At 42.0% G+C, this 25,089-nt stretch overlaps 1 protein-coding gene across 1 annotated transcript in view; it reads left to right on the top strand.

The window, feature by feature from the left end:
• Positions 1 to 1,590: 1,590 nt before the first annotated feature.
• The window catches only part of LOC114552206 (rho GTPase-activating protein 42-like), a 35,085-nt gene continuing 11,586 nt past the window's right edge, over positions 1,591 to 25,089 (top strand). The window contains exon 1 of the mRNA XM_028572839.1: positions 1,591 to 1,858. Within this exon, the coding sequence (XP_028428640.1) occupies positions 1,705 to 1,858 (154 nt within the window). The 5' untranslated portion in view covers positions 1,591 to 1,704. The remainder of the gene's footprint in view (positions 1,859 to 25,089) is intronic.

Genomic DNA, 25,089 nt, shown 5'->3' with positions numbered 1-25,089 from the left:
TCGTCAGGACTTCTGTATGGTTGTGATGTCACAACTATACTGTGTATATGTAGAAAGTGCTGCTACAGTGCCGTTACGGTCATTTCCCGACTGCAGTGACGGTTGAGGCTGACTAATCAGACCAGACTGGGCTTTTTAATCGGGAGAGGGCTTAGAGAGAAAGGCAGAGTGTTTCAGTCAGAGGGTGAATACAGATATATTCAGACAGACAGTATGAGAAAATAATGTCTTTTTGAACATTAAAGCAGTGGGCCCAATTTTAACGATCTAAGCGCACAACGTGAAGCACCTGGCGAAGGTGCGTTTAGGGCGTGGGCGAATCCACTTTTGTTAGTTTAACGGCGGAAAAAAGGGTCCGTGCGACAGGCGCATGGTTCAAAAGGGTTGTACTTAGGTACAACAGGTTTTACAACAGGCTCAAGATAGCAATACGCCAAGAATCCACCTGAACCCACCTCCCTGTAAGACCAGCACGTCCACGGGCGCACAGATGGGCGCAGGTGCTTTTGCTATTTAAACAACATGAGCGTTCACAACTGCGTCAGTCTTAAACTAGCAAAGACACTTGTGTCGTCTTTGCGCTGCGCTGCGCAAGATAGGGCCCATAAACATGTTATAGTATAAACCTGAGAATGAAGAGATTATGGGACCTTAAAAAAGCTCAAAGGTGGCCCAAGGCATAAGGAACACGGCCACTATTTTGTCATAAGAGAAGTATGTTTACATATAACTTTCTCATGGTTTTGTACTATTTTTGTATTCACACAGAAACAGACCTCTCTTCAATAGGCCTTTCTCACAGCAGACAGGAACCTGAAATCAAAGCAGCTAAATGGAATTCAGCCGTCATTCATTATATTATTTACACCTGTGCTTTTCCTAGTGTGACAAGTCAAAATGTCTCCCGTGGAAAAAGGCCTATTTCCACCCTGTTAATGTAGGCGTTTTTCCTTCTTTTAGTGATTTAATGACACAGGGTGATGGGGGTCACATTCTGCTAGAAACCGCCCTGCTTTAACTCAGGAATACTTATCAACCCATACTAATGCTTAACTAATAGGAAAACATTTTCTTTATTTAGGTGAAATGTAGTTTGAACTGTATTTTCTTTTTAACAAGGCAGGTTGAGGCATAATACAGGCAGAAGAGGAAGGAGAATGTCAATCTCACTGATGTTAATGCTGCTTGTTTTTTCATCTTAATAGTTTTAATAGTTTAGAGTAGGCTATGGGGTAAACTGGAGTAGTATTTTTTTGTATTAGGCTATTTATAACTGTCTGTTTAGTTTAACTTATTTACTTATTGGATTGTGAACTTGTCTATGGCGAAGACTGGGGGTAGCTTCTTCATATCGCTTTTCAAAACGGTGTGTTATTGTTCGAAATAAAGATTTCATTTCTAAAATCTAGTGCCTGAATATTTGAGTCAGAGATGGACCGACTGCTGGTCTCCAGAAACGGGTTCCAAACTCTCCTAAACTAACCAGCAGGAGTCACACGGCCGCTATTTTTTCTCATAGGTAGCCGAAAAAAGCCGGAGAAAGTCAAAGCGGAAGTGAGGGACTAATGCGGAGCAGGACAACTTTTTTTTTTTGGCTGGGGGAACTTGGAGACGGCTGCATCACATCGGAGCTACGTGATGCAAAGCAAAGAACTTTTGTACGCCGAGTTAAGTTTCAAAGGCAACTTTTGTCGTTGAGGCACAATGGGACTCCCCACGCTGGAGTTCAGCGACTCTTTCCTGGACAGCCCGGACTTCAGAGAGCGGCTCAAATGCCATGAAATAGAGCTGGAGCGGACCAATAAATTCATCAAAGACCTCATCAAAGATGGGAACATGCTTATCACTGCGCTCAAAAGTAAGTAGTCGCACACGGCCCTTTCCTTTTTCTGCCCTCCTACGGGTCCACACATAACCTCCTTCTAACTGGAAGTACCTGAAAGCCGCAGGCGACCTGTGCATTAGAGGATGCATCCATTCCAGCTTGTTTTAAGTCTGAAGCTGAATAAGCCTGTGGTCTCCCATTGGGAAAGCATTTTGGCTATATTGCTGGTGACAGGGTTTAAATCCGTACAAAAACCACACGTTTCATTATTAGGAAATATTTGCAATTCCAAGACAGTTTTTTATATATATATATATATATATATATATATATATATATATATATATATATATATATATATATATATATTTTGCCTTTTTGTGCCTGGCTCCACTGCAGGGAGGCAGCATCCATACAGTAGAGTGAAGATCAGAGTCCAAACTGTCTTAGGTGGTGTGTGAGGTTTTACTCTGCTCTATTAGCTCATCATAAGGACACAGCCAGACATCTGGAGATCATTAGTGCAGAGGTGGACTTTGAGATATCAGATATAATGAGATATGTGCCTTCACCATCAAACCTTAAACCCATCAGAAGTGAGAGAAAACTCTTTTAACAGCGGTGGAAGATGTATTCAGATCCTTTTATGTTAGTAAAATGAATACCACACTGTAAAAATACTCTGTCACAAGTAAAAGCCCTGCATTAAAATGTTACTTAAGTAGAAGTCGGTAAGTATCATCAGGAAAATGTACTTAAAGTATTAAAAGTAAAAAAAAGTCTTCACATTTTAGAAAGTGTAAATGATCCAAACAGTTGTGTGTTTAATGGTCTAATCGTTTCAGCTGGACTTGTAGGCTGTTATGTTGTAGGCTAGTTTAATTTATAATAAAACATTGTATTTTATAAACTTCATGTGTTTTGTGTGCAAAAATCTAAAGTTGTCAGATGAATGTAGTGGAGTAGAAGTAGAACGTGGGAGAAAAAGAAAAGTACAAGTAGCCTACCGCAAATGTTTACTTAAAGGACAATTCCTTCGCCATCTTGGGAAAACAGTCATGACTAGTCGAACGACGAACACCGTACTTGATGTTACTGGTTACTGGTTACACGCCGTTTGACTGGTCGTGACTGTTTTCCCAAGATGGTGCCTGCCTGTTTACCGAACGGTGCTGTTTTTATAAACTATCTTAAGTGTCTGTACACTTACAAAGTGCTCAATGCTTCTGTTTACTTGTAGGGACCCTCATTATGCTACCTTGGAAGTGTGGTGCTATTTTGAGCCTTGTTAGCGGTGTAGAAATAGCGATTTCTTTTTACTTTCGCATGCCCCGACCACTAGCTGTATAAGCTAATTAGCGGATTGCGATAAAACTGGTCACATTTGTTTAGCATGAAAACATATCACAGAGAACGGTCGACTCAGTACCCATGGGTTATTAACCCCTAGGTTCATTTTGCGCCGGAATTGTCCTTTTTAAGTACAGTACTTAAGTAAAAATGTACATTCCACCACTGGTCCTTAGTGATGGGCATGAATGAAAACTGTACTGTATGACCGTCTCGATGAGGATGCAAGCACTTTATCATGGGTCATTGTCCTCTCAAATTCCAAGCTCTATCTCCAATCCCACTCTTCTGATTCAAGTGGACTTCCTGTTCTGCTGATGTCTGAAGGGATGGGAGGTGGGTCTGTGAAATGGGGAAAGATTAGAAATATAGGCCTAATAAATATGGAAAACAGCTGGCAAGGAAGGGGATGGGAAGACCACAGCAGCGTGTTGTAGTGCGCTCACTAACACATCACTCAGTGCAATAATCATTTTGTTCACGGTTCAACCAAGCATGGCCCTGTCAACCTTTACTTTGAGAAAGCATCATCCTTTTCATGCATTCAGTATTTTCATCATCATTCCTACACATGATAGGTACTGTATATGTTTTGGCTTTCTGCTGCTTTTGTGGACAAGGCAGTGACTCAGTCAAAAATACCACCTGGGCGGGGGGGGACATATTGACAGGTTGAAGCTGCAATTCAGAACTTTTTCTTGTTTTAAATTCAACAAGCAATTTGTTGTATTTTAGCAGAATACTGAAAGCCAGACTGATCTCATAAAGTGGCGTATGTATGACACGCCAATTTGTATGCCATTTTTGTATTTGTATTTGTATGCCATCAACGCAGTTCGGCAGTTCGGCCGCCATTGACCTACATTACGTGTGAATTTTAGCCGTAGCAAGTAGTATGAAGGGACATAAGACCGCGGATGGGGAAAACACCGGACTTTCACCCAGGAGAGCCGGATCGTGTCCCGCATATGCCGTTTTTCAGCCTTTTTTTATTTTTAAGCCTTCCCCAATGTTTCTTTCCTAAACCCAACCGTTTATTGTTTTCCTAAGCATGTGACATTGGTCACCGTCGTTTTTTGCGTGTTTTTGTCGTTTTTTTGTGTTCCTAAAGCCTTTCCCAATGTTCTTTTCCTAAACCCAACCTTTGTTTTTTCATGTTTTTTTTTTTTTTTTTTACACGCCTGTGATGTTTTTTGCGCGATAGTACGTCACGTTCCCGCAATAATGGTGTGTATGTTTACGCAAAGTCATGATGCCATGTTGGTTACACAGATAAATAGATTTTGTTCACACTGTTCCACAGTTGTGCGCATGCGTCTACCTGTTTTTACAGTCTATGTTCTCTGTGGGGACATTTGATGTCAACAAAAACAGTGAGGAGCACTTAGCATTTGGATCATCATGCCTTACCGGGCAGCTGAAGGCCAAACCTGTTTCATACCTTTTTCTGCAGGAAAGCTGTTGGGTCAGTGGGCAGGGTCCCAAAGGTGCACAGAAATGCCCTGCAGAATGGTTTATTCATGGCAGATACTCAGTAGCAGGATGTTAAGGTCCATGCGCTTTAAACCGAATAAGACCTCAATGCTCCAGGTTGTGCTATGCATATAAGACAGTGGGGAGTGAATTGAGACTTTGGTTGCTTTTGATTGATTTATTGATGCAGAAAAATAACCGTATGATTAAGGTCCCAGGAGTCCGGTCTCTTGAAAAATTAAAAGTTAAAATCGAAAAAAATGTAAATCCACTGGGGTTGATCCTCCAATGTGCAAACTATTACAGTAAATACAACCAAAAACTTGGCCACAACTCCACCAGTTATCGGCAGGAATGCTGGGTTGTATTTGTCTTGCCTTTTGTAGTGATTAGTGGAACAATCCTTTAACTGGAAAGCCCAGTTTCAGTCAGGGGCGGAGTGAGAGCGCAGGAAGCGAGCAGACGGAAGTAAATTATTGATGGTCTTTAACTCAGGATGCCACAGGATGCCACAGAGGTTTATGACCCTTTATGACCCGCCATCAGTGGTTATATTACTGGAAGACCTTTAATGGACCCTTTTTTTAATAGTCATCATCTCATGTTTCAAAATTGAATATTATACCATAATTCATCCGTCTTCACATGTGCGGTCTGAGTGAATGGGGCCCGTTGAGCCAAGGTTGACTCATGTTAATACATCACCTGTAAAATGGTTCTTCAACAACTGTTAATACGTTAGTAACTAGCTACAGTTGTGTGTGTGTGTGTGTGTGTGTGTGTGTGTGTGTGTGTGTGTGTGTGTGTGTGTGTGTGTGTGTGTGTGTGTGTGTGTGTGTGTGTGTGTGTGTGTGTGTGTGTGTGAAGTCAGTCATATCTCTAATAATAAATTGTATTAGTATGGTGCATTTAAAAACCAAAGTTTACAAAGTGCTTTGACAGAAGCAAGAAACAAAAGTGTACACATCATTGTAGTAGTGGAATCAGCCTTTAAGGACAGAAAAAAGTGACAATTCAATAGACAAAATGAAATTAACAGGTGATAGGGTAAAACGACAATGAGAAAGACGGCATCACGTAAAAGCAAGTCTATAGAAATGTGTTTTTAAGTGATCTAAAAGAAGTAACTGATTCAGCGAGCCTTATTTCCTCGGGCAGGTCGTTCCAAAGCCGAGGTCCCCTGATGGAGAAGGCACCATCACGTCTTTGTTTTGAGCCTCGACTTTGGAACGGTTGGAAGGGCCCCGTCCGAGGATCTAAGGCTGCAAACTGGCTCATAATGGATTCAGCATTTCAGTGATATAGAAGGACCAGACCCTGACGAGCCTTAAAAGTGATCAGTAATATAATATTAAAATCAATTCTGAAACGGACAGGGAGCCGGTGAAGTGAAGCTAAGATAGGAGTCATATGATGTTGTCTGTTTAAACCGGTGAGAAGCCTGTTAGAAATGGCACTTTTGTTTCTTAGTTACTTCTTTGTAGGATTAACCATGTAGTAAATGACAAATGGAATTATATTTACCAGGCTTGACTCTTGGTTGTGGCTGAAATAGTGTCACATTGCTAGACCTATCTCCAGTAATGTATGGAGTCTGGCTGCATCGCTTATTGTTCTGGGATAGGGGGGGGGGAAAAAAGCTCCGGCTTGTTTGCTTTTCTTTAAACCAATCCCAATCGTCTAAGCTCCGGACGCAGCGACTCTTGCAAAGTAGATAGCAAAGATAGCGGGGAAGGGGAGGAGAATGGCTGACATTATGTCAGCCTTTATCCCAGCCCTGTGTATCTGGTAAACCAGACTCTGGCTGAAATAATGTAGTAAAAAAACTGTAGTCTCAGCCATATCTCCATTATGATGTACTAGTGCAGTGCCTGTTCAAAACGGGCCTGTTTGGATCTTTATTTTACTAATTGATCTCTTAGAGTGAATTTAAGTTGGGCTTTTATTGGACAGGGAGAAGCGAAGCTAGCAATATGCACTGCTGTTGACAATATTGGAGTTTATAAAGTTGTGTGGGCAGTCTTGGTTCACACGGAGCCTCCGAGTTTTGTTACCCTTGGCTAGAGTAGTTAGCACTCATTAGCTCAGAGGGCTAACTTGGCTTGTTTTACTTTTTAACATGAACATCTTTGATGACCCTGAACGTCTCGGCGAACAGCGTTTAAAAAAGTCTGACGGCCTGCTGCACGCATGCGAGTCACCATATCCAAACGCAGACTCACTCACAGATTCCCGCTTTTTATCAGTCCCTCCAGAAAAACGCGATTATGCGATTGCATAATTCAATGCATAACCAGCCAAAGTCCGCATATTTATGCATTTTTTTCAAGTACGCCGCACTTTTGCTGCATAAATTTTGCCGATTTCCACGCAAAATATGTGGGGCCTGCATGATTTCATAATCCCCATAATGCAAAGTTGCAAAAAAGTTGAAAAATGTTGCGTTTACTTAACACAAGAGCAGCCATTTTCCCCTGTTGCCATGGGAACGTTATGGAGTGACGTTATGGAGTGACGTTATGGAGTGACGTTATGAAGTGACGTAATTACGCGACGTGAACATCATCGAAAAGCAGGGTGTTGGGGGATCACTTTTTTCCCTCTTTTTCATCAAACCGCAGTTTTTGCAAGTTCCCGCAATTTCATCGCATAAAATTGCACAAATATCCTGCATATTCCATCAAATTTTATAAGAAAACATGCCGCATAATCAAGGATTTTTGCCCACAACAATCACAAAAAAACTCTTTCTGCAAGGACTTTATAGCCGTGGTTCCCCACCTTTTTGGTCCAAAGTTCCCCCCCACAGCTCTGTCAGATGAACCCCCTTCATCAATTCCCAATGTATGTTCCAAATGTGTAACACTATTCATCGTATAAAAGTGGATAATATTGATTTTTTTTAATACTTTTTGAACTGTCAATATTTAGGTTGGTTTGGTCAGCAGTCAGACTACTATTACTTGACTGAATGTTTCAACCATATATCCATTACATTTAGCTAACTATTTCAGCTGTTTAGTCAAATCTTTTAGCTAACTATTTCAGCTGCTTATGTAATATTGTAAAACTATTTAAACGTGTATCCATTACTTTTAGCGACTCATTTGAACTGTTTAATCCTTACTTTTTTCTAACTATTTCTACCGTTTATTCATAACTTTTTGCTACCTGTTTAAACTTCTGTGCTCGCTTGCTAACTAGTTTTCAAGCACTCTTACAAAACTGCAACATCTAGTGTTCAGGTGTTACAGCGGATATATTCTTTTAATCAAATCATAATTTCAATTTTTTTCACATTAGTTGTGCTGCTTCACAATCTTTCTATGTACCCTCTGGCAATAGGGGAAGTACCCCCTGGTTGGGAATCACTGCTTTATAGTATGATGTTTGTGGTCTAAACATTCCCAAATCCCATTCCATTTTGAATATAGTTATTTGTCGGTATGTATAATGTGTTCCAGGTGTGAGTACCATCTATCTGCAGATGCGGTAAATAGCACTGCGGTACTGTCTGTGGCTGCCTGGCACTGACTGTTCACACCTGGTGTAAATAACAACTGCTGACTTGTATTAATCCCTCTGCTTGACTGCAGTAATTGATTACACTGAAGGTTCTAATTATCCCCTTTGTGAGTAGGGTAGGAGAAACCACAGATACAAGGCAAATAATGATGCATTTCAGATGTGGAAGGTAAGTTTGTCCACAAAGCGCCTGGGCAGGTAGCCAGGCATCATTGGAGGCTATAACGTTTTATACTTGAAATTTACGTGGTAACATTCAAACGTTGAGAGGATGTGGGTAACATAGGATGTCCAAAAAAGTCATTTAGTACACATGGGTTTAATCAACTGACTTGTGCACACTGATTTGCAGTTTTAGGTCCAAACTAACCATAATATCAAGTGTTTGTTGTTGAGACTAAGCGACAGTCACAATGACTAAAAGTAGCAGCAAAAGCAAATTAATAGTTTAACATCCTGGGAAATGTGCTCATTCTCTTTCTTGCCGAGAGTGGGATGCCAAAGATGGATACCATTCTCATGTTTATACGTGAATATAAAGCTACAACCTGCAGCTGGTTAAATAATGTTCATGTTATCAAATAATTGTATACATAACCATTGATTACACTAAAAAAGACAATTTGAACATACAAGACTTTCTATATATACAAAATAATGGAGATGGCAGAGGAATGCTTTCTCCCCTGTACCTCATCCATCATAGTTGTATATCAGAACACCTCATCATGTTTTATCACTTACATCAAACACACACAGAGCACCACGGGCACCCCATTTGCAATCTTCTTTTCTCACCACCTGTCATGTACTGTAAATCCAATATTCATTAGCCTTTTAGCCATGGATTGACTGGCCAGCGTCCAAGAATAATATTTGAGACTGTTTAGCTGGCTAGATGACTTTTTCTAAACAACCACTTTTTGTTGACTTGGCTTTTGTCATTTCACACTGAGGCCTGTAGCATTGCTTGCGTATGAGCTTGTGTCCTGAGAGTGGCAGCTATTAGGGCTGGGCAATATATCGATATTATATCGATATCATGATACAAGATTAGATTTTGGATATCAATATATCGTGATATGACACAAGTGTTGTCTTTTCCTGTTTTTAAAGACTGCGTTACAGTAAAGTGATGTCATTTTCTGAATTTACCAGACTATTCTAGCTGTTTTAGTATTTGCCTTTACCCACTTTGTTACATCATCCACATTACTGATGAGTATTTGTCAAAAATCTCATTGTGAAAATATTTTGTCAAAGCACCAATAGTCAACCCTAGAGTATCGATATCGAGGTGTTTTGTCCAAAATATGGTGATATTTGATTTTCTCCATATCACCCAGCTCTAGCTGCTATATACAGCAGGCCCATTGATTTAGAAGACAAGCCTATCAACTAGGGTTGGGCATCGTTTAGATTTTAACGATTCTGATTCCAATTCTTCCTTTCAATTCCGGTTCTTATCGATTCTCGATTCTGATTATTTCAGTGGTGGAGTTGAAACGGGTCACATGCTTATTTCACAAATAAGAGGAAAGTTTTATTTTGATTCAAAGGTGGGTTGCAGTTTGACGGGGCTTTTTCAATGTAAAATATAGCCACACCAGAGCACCGCTTACTGTGCGCCATGGCTGCAACACAACAAGTGCCTGGCCGCTATGAAAACCAAAACTTGCGCATGTTAAATTTGGAATCCATGATCAGATTTGAAACCAAATCCTCCAAACGATTCCAATAAAGAAACGATTCCAATGGAATTGTAATTTTTGAAACGATTCCAAGTAGGAATCGGTTCTCGTTGCCCAACCCTACTATCAACATCCTTTCAGAGGGCTACGGGTGATGTCACAGTTGCTCCATCCATATTTTCTACAGACCGGTTTAAACTGATATGCTAGCAAATCGATTATTGTTAAAAGCTGTTCCAAGTGGCAATGCCAAGCCACAAACCTATGATTTTGTTGTATAGTAGGCCTTCATTTTAGCTATAGAACACATACACTAAATGGATCACAATTAGGGCTGCACAATATATAGTTCTTTTTTTTTTTTTTTTTATGGTCATTGGCGACACATTGTGAAAGGCTGCGACATATCCACAACGTTCCACTTCTGGGATTGCTGGAGTGCAGTCAGAAATTCCGCCGGATGTCACTCCTTTTGGCCAAATATTATGTTTTTTTCCGAGGGAATATTCGAACGTCATTTTTGAGCAATTTTGACAGCGCTAAATTGCACACAAAACTCCAAAAATGGGCTGGACAAAATTATTGGCACCCTTTCAAAATTGTGGATAAATAAGATTGTTTCAAGCATGTGATGCTCCTTTAAACTCACCTGGGGCAATTAACCGGTGTGGGCAATATACAAATCACACCTGAAAGCAGATAAAAAGGAGAGAAGTTGACTTAGTCTGTGCATTGTGTGTCTGTGTGTACCACACTAAGCATGGACAACAGAAAGAGGAGAAGAGAACTGTCTGAGGACTTGAGAACCAAAATTGTGGAAAAATATCAACAATCTCAGTGTCAAAATCAGTGAATTATCAAGAAGTTTGCAACCCATGGCACTGTAGCTAATCTCCCTGGACGTGGACGGAAGAGAAAAATTGAGGAAAGGTTGCAACGCAGGATAGTCCGGATGGTGGCTAAGCAGCCCCAAACAAGTTCCAAAGAAATTCAAGCTGTCCTGCAGGCTCAGGGTGCATCAGTGTCAGCACGAACTATCCGTCGACATTTGAATGAAATGAAACGCTATGGCAGGAGACCCAGGAGGACCCCACTGCTGACACAGAGACATAAAAAGGCAAGACTACAGTTTGCCAAAATGTACTTGAGTAAGGAAAACGTCTTGTGGACAGATGAGACCAAGATAGAGCTTTTTGGTAAAGTACATCATTCTACTGTTTACTGAAAACGGAATGAGGCCTACAAAGAAAAGAACACAGTACCTACAGTCAAATATGGTGGAGGTTCCAAGATGTTTTGGGGTTGTTTTGCTGCCAATGTAGGGCCCAGTGTCAAAAAGCTGGGTTAGCGTCTGACATCGTCATTGTCCAGCAGGATCCAAAATTCCAGGTGAGAGGTGTAAGAAGCTTATTGATGGTTATAGGAAGCGATTGATTTCAGTTATTTTTTCCAAAGGGTGTGCAACCAAATATTAAGTTAAGGGTGCCAATCATTTTGTCCAGCCCATTTTTGGAGTTTTGTGTGCAATTATGTCCAATTTGCTTTTTTTCCTTCTTTTTTTTGTTTTGTTCCAATACACACAAAGGGAATAAACATGTTTATAGCAAAACATGTGTTAATGCAATACTTTTCAAATACTTGATTTTCTGGAAAAATATCAGGGGTGCCAACACTTTTGGCCATGACTGTATGTGCAAGTGTGAAAACTGTGTGAGGATACATGCGCGTGTGTTTTTATGTGTGCTTGGCTATGTGTGGTGTATTTGGCCTGCTGCATTACTCTTCTGAGCCAATGTATGAGAGCTGCAGTGTAATGATTGTTTGAACCCGGCTTGTTGGCTGGTATTTGAAATATGTTTGGTGGGCTGATCAGAGTTCTATGGTGCTGTTGTATTGGCGTTCGCTCGCTTAGTAAACCACGGCGGAGGTGTGTGTAATGTTGGGCTATTTGTGTCGAGGGAAACTCAAAATTTCAGAGCACCCTCACTGAAACGCCCAGCAACCCCAAAGCACCAGCAAAAGAACATCTCTGGTGCCGCCACTGTATTTTGCAGAGGCACCGTTGCTCCGTCCGGCGCTTAGCACCGACCAGGACGATTGTGATTGGTTTAAAGAAATGGCAATAAACCAGAGCACGTTTTCCTCCCATCTCGGAATGCTGTGTGGACTAGCCAGACATTCCTTTGCGGCGCTGTGGAGGAAGGTCCTGCAATGCTAGACTAGTTGAAAGAAAATATCAGTGGAAAAATGCACTTTAGAATGTAGATGTCATTTATTTTTATTGGTGCCTTTTGTATTCAATTCAATATTTAAGTTGTTCAATAATAGATTGTTTCATTTGTGTTAAATATCGACAAGCAATTTGTTGTATTTCATCAGAAATCCGCAGAACTAAGTAGACTTTAATATCTGTTCATCGCCAGTAATATCGTTATCGCGTTCAACGTGTGTGTGGAAAACACTGTACACTCCAGGCCCACAGCTGGTCCCGGAGCAGTGATGGAGTCCTCAGAGACCCGCTCAGGCTCGGGCAGCCTATGTGTGTCCTTCACACATAATTTGTACAAATTTGTAAAAATAATGAACCAACTGCTTGTTCCTCGCTCATAGCGGTAGCAGGTAGGGCATGTACACTGCCCTTCCTCCAGCTATGAGCTGTTTAGGCCCGCAGCTTCAATTTGCTGCAAAACTGAAATAATTCTCAAATTGAAGGGTGTATTGCACGTTAAAAAAGTTCTTCACGGTTATTATTAAAAGCTTCTTTTTAAAAAAAAGAATGTTGTCCTTTGAGAAGATTCATGAATCCGACTAAGCATTTAATTTCCATGAGCTTTACAGAATGCAGCCAGATTAGCTCAGTCTAAACTAGAAGACAGCCCATTATTATGTAAGCTGCCTGGGAGTCTCTGCCGCCTTCCCATGCCCACGCCTGTTCACCAGCCAGAGTGATACTTCCTCCCTGGGATACATGCAGTAATGAACGGCTGACACGCATGTGTGTCACTATAAAATCGACAGCGTTTAGCAAGTCTGTAAACAGCGTCTTTACTCGTTCCGACTGTGCCTACATAATTCTGATGTACTTATGCATCTGAATATAGCCATAATTAATGACTGTTATTTTATTAAATGAAGACATGACGTGTAGGCTTTTTGTTAAAAAGATTTCAGAAAAGCGTTCAGCTTTGGGAACTATGAGTGTTTGTTTGTCTGAGGACAGATGATGCTCCCAAGGCTCAGCCACAGGAAATGACCTGTAAACATGCTTGTATAACCATCCCCCATTCTCCCTCAGATAGCTGTGTGTGTGTGTGTGTGTGTGTGTGTGTGTGTGTGTGTGTGTGTGTGTGTGTGTGTGTGTGTGTGTGTGTGTGTGTGTGTGTGTGTGTGTGTGTGTGTGTGTGTGTGTGTGTGTGTGTGTGTGTGTGTGTGTGTGTGTGTGTGTGTGTGTGTGTGTGTGTGCCGCACTGTGTTGCAGGATTATACCATTTATAATGTATTGCTGGCGCTTCGACAACTTTGATGAATATGAACTCATGTAATGGAAATGAAATACAGGAGTGCGTTATGTGACTTGTTTAGCAATAAAGCTGAGCAAAGCGGTAGGCAGAGCTCACGCACCACTGCAAGGGACTCTGGTGTTTTTTGTGGCCATATTTTGATAAAAGGATTAGACGTTGTATTCCTAAAAGCTGCTTCCCCTCAGACTGTGCAGGGAAATGTGTTTTGTCTCCAGATTCCAGGTCTGTTCTGAAGTACTCTGTCAGTCAAAGTGATTGTCACACCAAGCGCAGCATTCCCGTGCACGCCCGTGCATTGGTTGCTTCTTCAGACTAAAAAAAGGATAAGGTGATCTGTTGTGTTTCTCCTCCACATCATTAAAAATTCACTATTAGGAAGTGCTCCTTTCATTTGAGCTAAAGTGCTGCATCTCCCCAATTGCAATGATAGTATATTAGGCTGAAACAACTAGGACTTAGTCCCAATGTCTTGCAAGGCAAGGCAAGGCAATTGTATTTATATAGCACATCTCAGCAACAGTGCAATTCAAAGTGCTTTACATAAAACATTAAAAAGCAGTTAGAAATGAATACAAAATTAAACACAGAATACAGTAATATTCTTCACAGTGCAGTACAATGAATTAAAACACGTCAAACGTCAAAAAGATAGGTCTTCAGCCTTGATTTAAAAGAGCTGAGAGTTGTTACAGTTCTGTAGACTTCTGTGCAAGTTTGTTCCAGATACGTGGAGCATAAAAACTGAACGCTGCTTCCCCCTTTTAGGTTCGGATTCTGGGAACAGCAAGCAGACCTGTCCAGATGATCTGAGAGGTCTGGGTGGTTCATAGTTTACGAGCAGATCCGAAATGTATTTTGGCCCTAAACAGTTTAGTGATTTATAAACCAGCAGACGTATTTTGAGTATCACTGAGAATCTGAGTCACTGGAAGCCAGCGTAAAGACTTCAGAACTGGAGTGATGTGATCAACTTTCTTGGTCTTAGTGAGGACTCGAGCAGCAGCGTTCTGAATCAGCTGCAGCTGCCTGATTGATTATTTAGGGAGTTTCCTTGGCCTTTGGAATTAAAATAGCCCCACATCATCACATACCCTTCACCATACCCAGAGATTGGCATGGTTTTATGTTGGTTAGCCTAATAGCTTGTTTGATTTGCATTGAGAGAGGATTTTATGGAAAGTACCCCATGCCAATCTCTAGGTATGGTGAAGGGTATGTGATGATGTGGGGCTATTTTAATTCCAAAGGCCAAGGGAACTTTATCAGGATGCATAGTATCCTGAATCCATGAAATAACTGGCCTTTAAAAATAAACATCTGCCTGCCTCTATGGGAATTTAACATAGGGGTGTACTTACTTTTGTTGCCAGCGGTTTAGACATTAATGGCTGTGTTGAGTTATTTTGAGGGGACAGCACATTTACACTGTTACACAAGCTGTACACTTAATACTTTACATTGTAGCAAAGTGTAATTTCTTCAGTGTTGTCCCATTAAAAGATATAATGAAATATTTACTAAAATGTGAGGGGTGTACTCACTTTTGTGAGATGCTGTATATGTAAGGAGATAACATAGGCACAGGCTAATTATTGCTAACTAAAATGCTAGTTAACATTAGTAATTAAACTTAAACAGCTAATGTACGTCCAAACTGTAAGTTGCGTGGTTATGACACAATCGTTAGCCTATTTTTACAATAACGTCTGCTACGGAATAATAATGTGAGTGGATGGCGGTCAATGGAATGCTAACGGCGGGTGATGGCTTGTTAGCATCAAAATGGCGCCATAGGAGGTATGCGTTGTGGAGAGAGACTTACCCCCCTTGGTAGTAACACTTGCTCTCTCTCCTGAGATGATTGACCAATCAGTGACGAGAGTCATCGCTTTGATCTCCTGCCAATCAGACTGGAGAAGGGGACAGATACAGCAGCTGTAAACTGACTTTTTTATCTCATTCTTTTCCCGTTTTCGGACTTGTTGAAGTGATTGTGAGTGTGTGTAGCCCAGAAAGTAAGTTAAAAGTATTCGGTAGCTTGTAAAACTGTCATGGGTTTTACTGCCTCGTTATCTGTGTAAACGTTAAAGCTACGTTTATTCATATTTCAATAAGTGTTCTGCTATGATGTGGATAAGTTTAGCCCATGTTACGACATGCCATTTATTTCGAGTGAGAGAGATATATTATTGCCTTGGTAATATTGCTGTTGCTGTGTTTCTTATTGCATAGCTGATAGATGTGCAGGTTGTTTAATATTACTTGTGCAGCCACGTGTTGATATTCAGGTTGCGTTAGGGCAATTTGCTAGCAAGGTGCAATGCCAGTAAACATTCTAAACATTCTTATATTTCAGAACCACATCCAACTTCACATGTAACGTCAAATACAACTTCATAGTTAACTTCATGTTCGAGTTGTAAATAAATCTTCCTGGATCTCAAAGTCAGAAATCTCTGGTTCAAGTTCTTACCGGACAGCCTACAGCAGGCCATTGTTTCAGTAGCCAGTTTTCAATAGTTTTTACAAGCCAATTGCCTATATTTTTGTAATATAATAAACACTGTAATAGTTTTGGAAACTATTTCAGCTTGTGTAGGCCTATCAGTGCTTTCTGAACATTCATACCGTTACATTCCTAAATGTGCTATACATTCTTGTGATGAGCCGAAAGATTGTGTGGTAAAAGATGGTGAATTCACGTTGACTTAGCCTACGCAGATGCTAAACTTAGACTCTGGATGGCACATGAGAAAGCCTCCAGCTCCTGGCCCCATGGCCTGCCAAGTTTTATCAGAATGTGTTTGGACAATGGGGCGGTTTAAATTAGTTTTGCACACCTCTTTTTATTTTTAATTGTCTTACTTTGAAGCATGCTCTTGGCTAATTGTACTTCGCCTTGATTAGAGCAAGAAGTCCTCTCTCAAAATAGATGTTTTGTGAAATCTCATTTGTGAAAAGTCCAATGCCAACTCTTACTACAAATGTGAAAGTCTTTTTCTTTCAGAGGCAAGTTCATCTCTGTCAGAACTTGTATCAGATGTGTTGTCTGTGTGCGTTCTGAAAGAAAATCTCTTAACTCAGTCTAAAGGCTGTAGACTTGGTGATAAATGGTGGAGGCTGGCCTGGCCGACTTTTTTTTCATTCCAGCAGAATTGCAGGGCTAATAACTCTCGTCTTTTTCTTTGGAGCTTAAGAATAGGCTGTGGCATTGCATCAGGCTCATATCAAAGATCCGTTTCTTCTCCTTCAATAGATTTAAAGAATTTAAGAAAGATGAAAACATTACAGGAGTGTATTGTGCAAGGATACAGTAGATGGGTATACAAGGTATATTTCTCCCTGTCATATTCTGAGCATTTCTACAACATATTGAGATTATAGTTGATGTAATTAAGCACACATACAGCAGATTTCTGTTAAAGGAATACGCCACCGTTTGTTGAAATAGGGCTTATCACGGTCTATCCTGGCTGTAGATAGGTGGGCCAACGCATTTTTTGTCTCAGTTCAAGTAATTATGTTGTTTTTTTGTCTTTTGTTGGCTCACTTTTACTCACAACATGCTAACCGGCAACATAGGATTCCATTCACTACGCCAAGCTAACTAGCGGCGGCGCTGACGGTGTTGCACCGGACTAAAACAATGCATGCACAAAAAAATGCGTTGGCCCACCTATCTACAGCTAGGGGAGACCGTTATAAGCCCTATTTCAACAAACGGTGGCATATCCCTTTAACATATACTGCTTATATTTATTCCATCAAAATACCAGAGACATAGTGTGCTTGAGTGGCATGCTTCTTAAAAGGACTTCCAAAAAAGGTCCAGGTATAATTAGGGCTGGGCAATATATCAATATTATATCGATATCGTGATATGAGACTAGATATCGTCTTAGATTATTGTAATATGACATAAGTGTTGTATTTTCCTGCTTTTAAAGGCTGCATTACAGTAAAGTGATTTTTTTTTTTCTGAACTTACCAGACTGTTGTAGCTGTTTTATTATTTGTCTTTACCCACTTAGTCATTGTATCCACATTATTGGTGATTATTTATCGAAAATCTCACTGTGTGTAAATGTTTTATGAAAACATGTTTGTTACAAGTTTAGTAACTTTTGGATTCTGAGTGGATCCAAACGTGTCCGTTTGTCAACCCTACAATATTGCCGCGACATTGAGGTATTTGGTAAAAAATGTCGTGATATTTGATTTTCTTCATATGGCCCAGCCCTAGTATTAATCCCTAACATGTCGTTACACCACCCTAAACTTGCTTTCTTGCTTTGGAAAGAAGTGGTGTGAAAACTGTTTTAATATTGTTAAATTGTCCTACAGGGACTACGTTCTGCCATATTTAAGAGCTTTCTGTCACTTCAGAATTAGTTCCCAGGTTGACCAACTGCTACCTAAAGTGACTGCTTGCTTCTACTACTACAGCAGCAGCAGCGAGTGCAGTTATTAGATAAGGCTTTGTTTCAGGCAACAGTTGGCGGTGGGAAAGGTTTGGTATGCTCCGGGAGTGCGAGGCCCCGTCTGGTTGGCCCTCCTCACACAGCTCTTCTTCTCCCCTGCTGGGCGACTGGCAGGAAAACGTATTAGTAAGCAGGTGGAAGAGGCCTTACCTGAAGGGCCGCTCCCCTTCCCCATTACAATCCCTCCACATGGAATCAAAGTGGCACAATGCACCCTACTGTTGCATCAATGAGAACTCTCCGTCTCTCACTAAGCTGGGTGCATAAAAGCGTTCCCCCTTTGAAGAGCTTCTCATCTGAAATCAGCAGTGGCTCACTGACAAATAAAGTAGCTATCGTGTCTCTAACTTGGATGTTAATGTACAGGCAGACTGTGAACTTGCCTTTCGTTTGTTTGCCTCAAAAAAAGAGACACATATGTCTAGTAAAGTCTGAGAATGTGCCTTGTAAATATTAAACAGAAAATACCTTGAGTGCATTCTGTATTTCTGAGTCATTTGAGGGGATGTGTAAATGTGTAGCTACTTAGCAAAAGCTGAAGATGAATTCTTAAATGAACACTATGCACGTGACCTGACGTTTTAAAAGCTTTTCTGCACAAATTTGTGCTAAAGCACCTCATTAAAACCTCTAAGAATATCAGTAGGTGTGAAAGCACAACAGGGTTGCTGCTTAGTAATTACTGTTGTGATGAGTATGTCAGTCAAACACAGAGTGCTGGGAGTTCCATTAAAGTGATGTTCAACATGTGCCCGCCAAAAGGACATTTTTTTAGATACTTTTCTGTATGAAATAGCCAAGATTCCTTTATTTGTCATAGGGGTGGGTGGGTGGGGGGGAGGGCGGGGGAATCGTTACAGCATAGTATTGCGCTATTTTCCGTGGCAATACTGTATCGATACACAGACGGCAAGTATTGATGTATTATGATATGATATGTGTGTTGGTCAGTCTGTCTGCTTGACAATCTCATTTTGCAGCAATAAAATTGAAGTGAGACGAACAAACAGAGAAATGTATCTTTTTAGATGAAACAGAAATTGGGGAAAATTTGGTAAAGTTGGAAAAAAGGTAATACATTACAGAATATTGCAATATGTTTAAAATTGCAATAATATTGTATCGTGCCATAAGCTAAGTTATATGTTACAATATTTTATAAGCTTGCAGCCATGTCTACAGACAGTATGTCTGTACGGTATGTCTCTGCATACGCGTATATTTGTCATATCACTATTGGTTTATTAGCAGCTTTATGCCTGCTCTTTGTTAGTGCAGTTTGTCTCTCTTTGGTGGTGTGATTTTTGAGACTGTTTGGTCAGCAGTTCAGCAGTTTCTGACCAATGCCCTTGCAATTGAGGTCCAAATGCCTTGTCGTCCTTGGAGGCATATTCTCACGTTACATTGAAACATGAAGCAATTAAAAGACAAACGCTGCTAATTGGAATTCAACTTAATGTAAGCCACCTTTGTATCTGGAGGGCATTTCCGAGATGCCACGTCACTGGGCTGCTCTGGGGGACGCAACAACGGGGAAATGAAACGCCACAACGTGGAAATGAAACGCCACACGCCGGCGACAATAACGGGACGGTTGTGGTTAGGAAGAGAATAATGCGGAAAGGATCTGCAACACGCGGGACGTGATCCCCGGTCTCTGGGGTTAAAGTCCTGTGTTGTTTGACTTAGGTCCAAATGCCTTGGCGACCTTGGAAGCATATGCATGAAGCAATTAAAAGCCAAACACTGCTAATTGGAATTCAACTTAATGTAAGCCACCTTTTTGTATCTGGAGGGCATTTCTGAGATATTGTTCTGATAAGAAGAGATAATTCTTTTCCAAAAGTTCTAATATTTGATATCCTACTGGGCAAAGACTGGTGTATTTTCTATCGTTTTATGCATCATTTATATAATTTATTTTATGCATGATAACACAATATGAATAGAAATTGAAGCACGACTAAAGAAATTGTGTAGTCAAGCATGATTGTCATTATAGCTCAAATAGACAAATATCATTAGAGACCAGTGTACCTGGGAAATTAAAGACAAATCTCAATATTTGTATATTGTAACCGTATGATTCAGATAAAACCTCAGAACTACACGTACATGGTTTGTGGCAGTCCAACTGAGAATAACTAAATTACTTTTGCAGAATGTGTTCATGTAATTCAACACAATTCAATTCAACAACTTTATTAATCCCACAAGGGGCAAATAGTTTAGAGCAGCTACAGACAGCACACACATACATAACAGCACACAAGCCTACATATAGGCCTATACCCTAGAGAGTAGTTAAACAATAAGCGAAAAATTGATTTTATTCATTTGAAAGTCGAATTGCAGAAGGGATAAAATAATTAGAGTGTTGATGCATGTCCTAAAATTATATTTATTGTCCCTAAAAGCTGCTGAAGCAAGCGTGCATTCAGCCTTCTTTCCTGCAGTGTGGCCTGTGTTTTGACATGGGTTGTCAGCTGATGGAATTTGGTAGTATGCTGTTGCCCTGGAGACAAGATAACGGGCGTACCCAGGGTGCTCTGCTGTGTGGTGACTGACAGCCGTAGTCCTCTCCCACGTCTCCCACACTGGACACTAACTGGGCTAGCTGCTCTACGCATGCAGCCGCGTCTTGGCTGGGTGGTTACAGCTCTTTGATTAAAACCTGCATAGGAGGGCCGTACACCATAACAATGTTTTTTTCGGTTTCCCCTTTGTGCATGCCAGCTGTGTGAAGAATCATTACAGCAGGTCAAATACGTTGTTAGGAAAATTGCATGCAGGATAGGGTACAATGTTTACTGGGTGTAATAAAATTAGAAGGCACCATTTGGTACAACTTGTATAACGAGAGTATTAATGAGTCAACATTTCTATTTTTACCTCTGTTACTCGTGCAATACAATATCTCTTTCTTTTCCTATATGGTAAATAACATCCTTAGAGTCTATCAAAGTTACGCTTCTTTCCTTTTATTACTTCCCCGAACAGAACAGCTCTTTTTCACCACACGTACTCAACTTGGAATGCACCAAATTCCAGCTTGTGTCAGAAGTAGGGCTGGGTACCGAAATTCGATTGAATAAATGCCTCGTCATTCAATACCCAATTTCCATCCCTAAGGAATAAATCTCATCAGCGTCAGTGAGCCAATCAGCATGCAGCATGCTTCTACCAGGATCTAACAATGCTACTGACTGTCTATCGTTACACGTCGTAGAGACACGCAGGGAAAACTCTACGTTACACAGAGACGGGGTTCACACAGTAGGAGCTGAAAAATGAAGAAAAAGATTTGTGTCGCAATGTGTAATGTTGGAATTTCTTTCTGTTTTATAAAATTGGTATTGAAAAAAAGTATCTTTTAGGAACCTGTATCAAAGTCACGGTATTGGTATCCGTACCGGTATCGAAAATTTTTGAACCATACCCAGCCCTTGTCAGAAGAGATGTGGAGGAGTACGATGAACTATCTGGGGAACCATGAAGTCTCTACTTCCTATACACCCAATGAAGGTGTCTTTTATTCCTTATTTTCTCCCTGTCTTCATGGATGGAAAGCTTATCTGCCCTGCAGCTGTACGACCCATAGCATCAATACCATCTCAGATGTTATTTACTCTAATCATTGTAACATGGGGCTGGGTGATATAGCAAATAATGTAATCACTATACATTTTCCCATTTTGATCTATATTGATATTTATCACGATATAATGTTTTTGCTGATACAGCCCATTGGAAGTGCATATTGACTGAAGCCGGAAGAAACCAGAGGTTTAGTTACACTTCAGAATATAGTTTATTAACATATAAAATAAAACCTATCTTTACAATATTCAGCCCAAAGTTTGTTTTTTGTTGAGGACTCAACATTACACATTCAGCCCTAAGTATGGGCAGTAATGGCATGACACAGACTGATCTCAATTCGTATACCATTATTGGCGTGTTATCAAGACGCATACTCGCTTTTTAGCTTGTTTATCAACGCCGTTTTGCCTCGATTGACTTACATTACCTTGTGATTGCGTGTGAATATACGCCGTAGCGAGTGGTATGGAAGGGTGAAAATCTGCGTAGGGAGGTTGGTCGGGGTGGAGGATGGGTCAAACACCGGACTTTGACCCAGGAAAATCAAAGTGCGTACAGATAACACGCCACTTGGCTTAAGAAAGTGGGCGTGTATGTTTACGCGAAGTCATGATGTCGCGTGGCATGACAAGCCTGCACAGAGCACCATCTACATGAAAACTGGAGGACTTAATAGAGGTTTTTCTGAGTTTTTAATGCACTTGCCTTGTCATTCAGTTTACTTTAATTTGATTTGCTTAGTTAAAAAGCTGATGAAAACAGTAACTTCATTCATCCGTATACTTGGATGCAGAATGCCAACCGTAAGCACTGACATTTAAACGGGTAAGACAGCCAAGTGTCTTTGCCTGCATTGTTTCCACAAGCTGCAGCGTGTCACACTGATTGTACCTTTACTGCTTGCCTAAGGTTAAAAAATACAAGCTGTTCATTTATCTTCATTTATACGGATTCTTTTTCCATTTATCTCTGCTACTCTGTCTTGTGATTACTTCAAGTGACGTGGTTTCTTTGTAACTGCATGAGCAATTTCTTCTGCAGTACCAATGACTAATGAGACGAGGGCCGTATCACGTGTGGCGATTCCCGAACTTAGTAACAAATGCATAGAAGTAGAAAATGAACACAACATTCTTGTGCCGGGTCTTTCCTGAACATTGCCCTAATTAACTTATAGCAAATATTTAGTCCATACATGCAGTTATTGGATACAGGCACGCAGAACTGAAGGCTCGCTGATTAGCGGTTAGCTCCAGTTAGCTATAAAGATATGGAATATATATATATATATACATATACAGTACATATACAGTACAGGCCAAAAGTTTGGACACACTTTCTCATTCAATGCCATCCATCCATCCATCTTTGTCCGCTTATCCGGTGTCGGGTCGCGGGGGGAGCAGCTCCAGCAGGGGACCCCAAACTTCCCTTTCCCGAGCAACATTAACCAGCTCTGACTGGGGGATCCCGAGGCGTTCCCAGTCCAGGTTGGAGATATAATCCCTCCACCTAGTCCTGGGTCTTGCCTGAGGCCTCCTCCCAGCTGGACGTGCCTGGAACACCTCCTTAGGGAGGCACCCAGGGGGCATCCTTACCAGATGCCCGAACCACCTCAACTGGCTCCTTTCGACGCAAAGGAGCAGCGGCTCTACTCCAAGCTCCTCACGGATGACTGAGCTTCTCACCCTATCTCTAAGGGAGACGCCAGCCACCCTCCTGAGGAAACCCATTTTGGCCGCTTGTACCCTGGATCTCGTTCTTTCGGTCATGACCCAGCCTTCATGACCATAGGTGAGGGTAGGAACGAAAACTGACCGGTAGATCGAGAGCTTTGCCTTCTGGCTCAGCTCTCTTTTCGTCACAACGGTGCGATAGATTGAATGTAATACCGCACCCGCTGCGCCGATTCTCCGACCAATCTCCCGCTCCATTGTCCCCTCACTCGCGAACAAAACCCCAAGGTACTTGAACTCCTTCACTTGGGGTAAGGACTCATTCCATACCTGGAGAAGGCATTCCATCAGTTTCCTGCTGAGAACCATGGCTTCCGATTTAGAGGTGCTGATCCTCATCCCAACCGCTTCACATTCGGCTGCGAACCGACCCAGTGAGTGCTGAAGGTCACAGGCCGATGATGCCATCAGGACCACATCATCTGCAAAGAGCAGCGATGAGATCCCCAGCCCACCGAACTGCAACCCCTCCCCACCCCGACTACGCCTCGATATCCTGTCCATAAATATTACAAACGGGATTGGTGACAAAGCGCAGCCCTGGCGGAGGCCAACCCTCACCTGAAACGAGTCCGACTTACTGCCGAGAACCCGGACACAGCTCTCACTTTGGTCTTACAGAGATTGGATTGCCCTGAGTAGAGACCCCCTCACCCCATACTCCCGCAGCACCTCCCACAGTATCTCCCGGGGGACCTGGTCATACGCCTTCTCCAAATCCACAAAACACATGTAGACCGGTTGGGCATACTCCCAGGCTCCCCTCAGGATCCTTGCGAGAGTGAAGAGCTGGTCCGTTGTTCCACGACCAGGACGGAATCCGCATTGTTCCTCCTCAACCCGAGGTTCGACTATCAGCCGAATCTTCCTTTCCAGCACCTTGGAGTAGACTTTACCAGGGAGGCTGAGAAGTGTGATACCCCTGTAATTGGCACACACCCTCTGGTCCCCCTTTTTAAAAAGGGGAACCACCACCCCAGTCTGCCACTCCTTTGGCACTGTTCCAGACTTCCACGCAATGTTGGAAGAGTCGTGTCAACCAGGACAGCCCCTCCACACCCAGAGCCTTGAGCATTTCTGGACGGATCTCATCAATCCCCGGGGCTTTGCCACTGTGGAGTTGTTTGACTACATCAGTGACTTCCGCCTGGGAAATCGACGACAATCCCCCGTCATCCTCCAGCTCTGCCTCTAACAAAGAGGGCGTATTAGTCGGATTCAGGAGTTCCTCAAAGTGCTCCTTCCACCGCCCTATTAGCTCCTCAGTTGAGGTCAACAGTGTCCCATCCTTACTGTACACAGCTTGGATGGTTCCCCGCTTCCCCCTCCTGAGGTGGCGAACAGTTTTCCAGAAGCACTTTGGTGCCGAAAGTCCTTCTCCATGTCTTCTCCAAACTTCTCCCACACCCGCTGCTTTGCCTCTTTCACGGCAGAGGCTGCAGCCCTTCGGGCCCTTCGGTACCCTGAAACTGCCTCCGGAGTCTTCTGGGATAACATATCCCGGAAAGACTCCTTCTTCAGTCGGACGGCTTCCCTGACCACCGGTGTCCACCACGGTGTTCGTGGGTTACCGCCCCTTGAGGCACCTAAGACCACAGCTCCTCGCCGCAGCTTCAGCAATGGAAACTTTGAACATTATCCACTCGGGTTCAATGCCCCCAGCCTCCACAGGGATGCACGAAAAGCTCCGCCGGAGGTGTGAGTTGAAAGTCTGTCGGACAGGGGCCTCCTCCAGACGTTCCCAATTTACCCGCACTACACGTTTGGGCTTACCAGGTCTGTCCAGAGTCTTCCCCCACCCCCTGACCCAACTCACCACCAGATGGTGATCGGTTGACAGCTCTGCCCCTCTCTTCACCCGACTGTCCAAAACATACGGCCTCA

Source organism: Perca flavescens, chromosome 3, assembly GCF_004354835.1.
Source record: "Perca flavescens isolate YP-PL-M2 chromosome 3, PFLA_1.0, whole genome shotgun sequence".
NCBI lineage: Eukaryota > Metazoa > Chordata > Actinopteri > Perciformes > Percidae > Perca > Perca flavescens.
The sequence above is the reverse complement of the archived record's forward strand: the minus strand, read 5'-3'. Positions and strand labels throughout refer to the sequence as shown.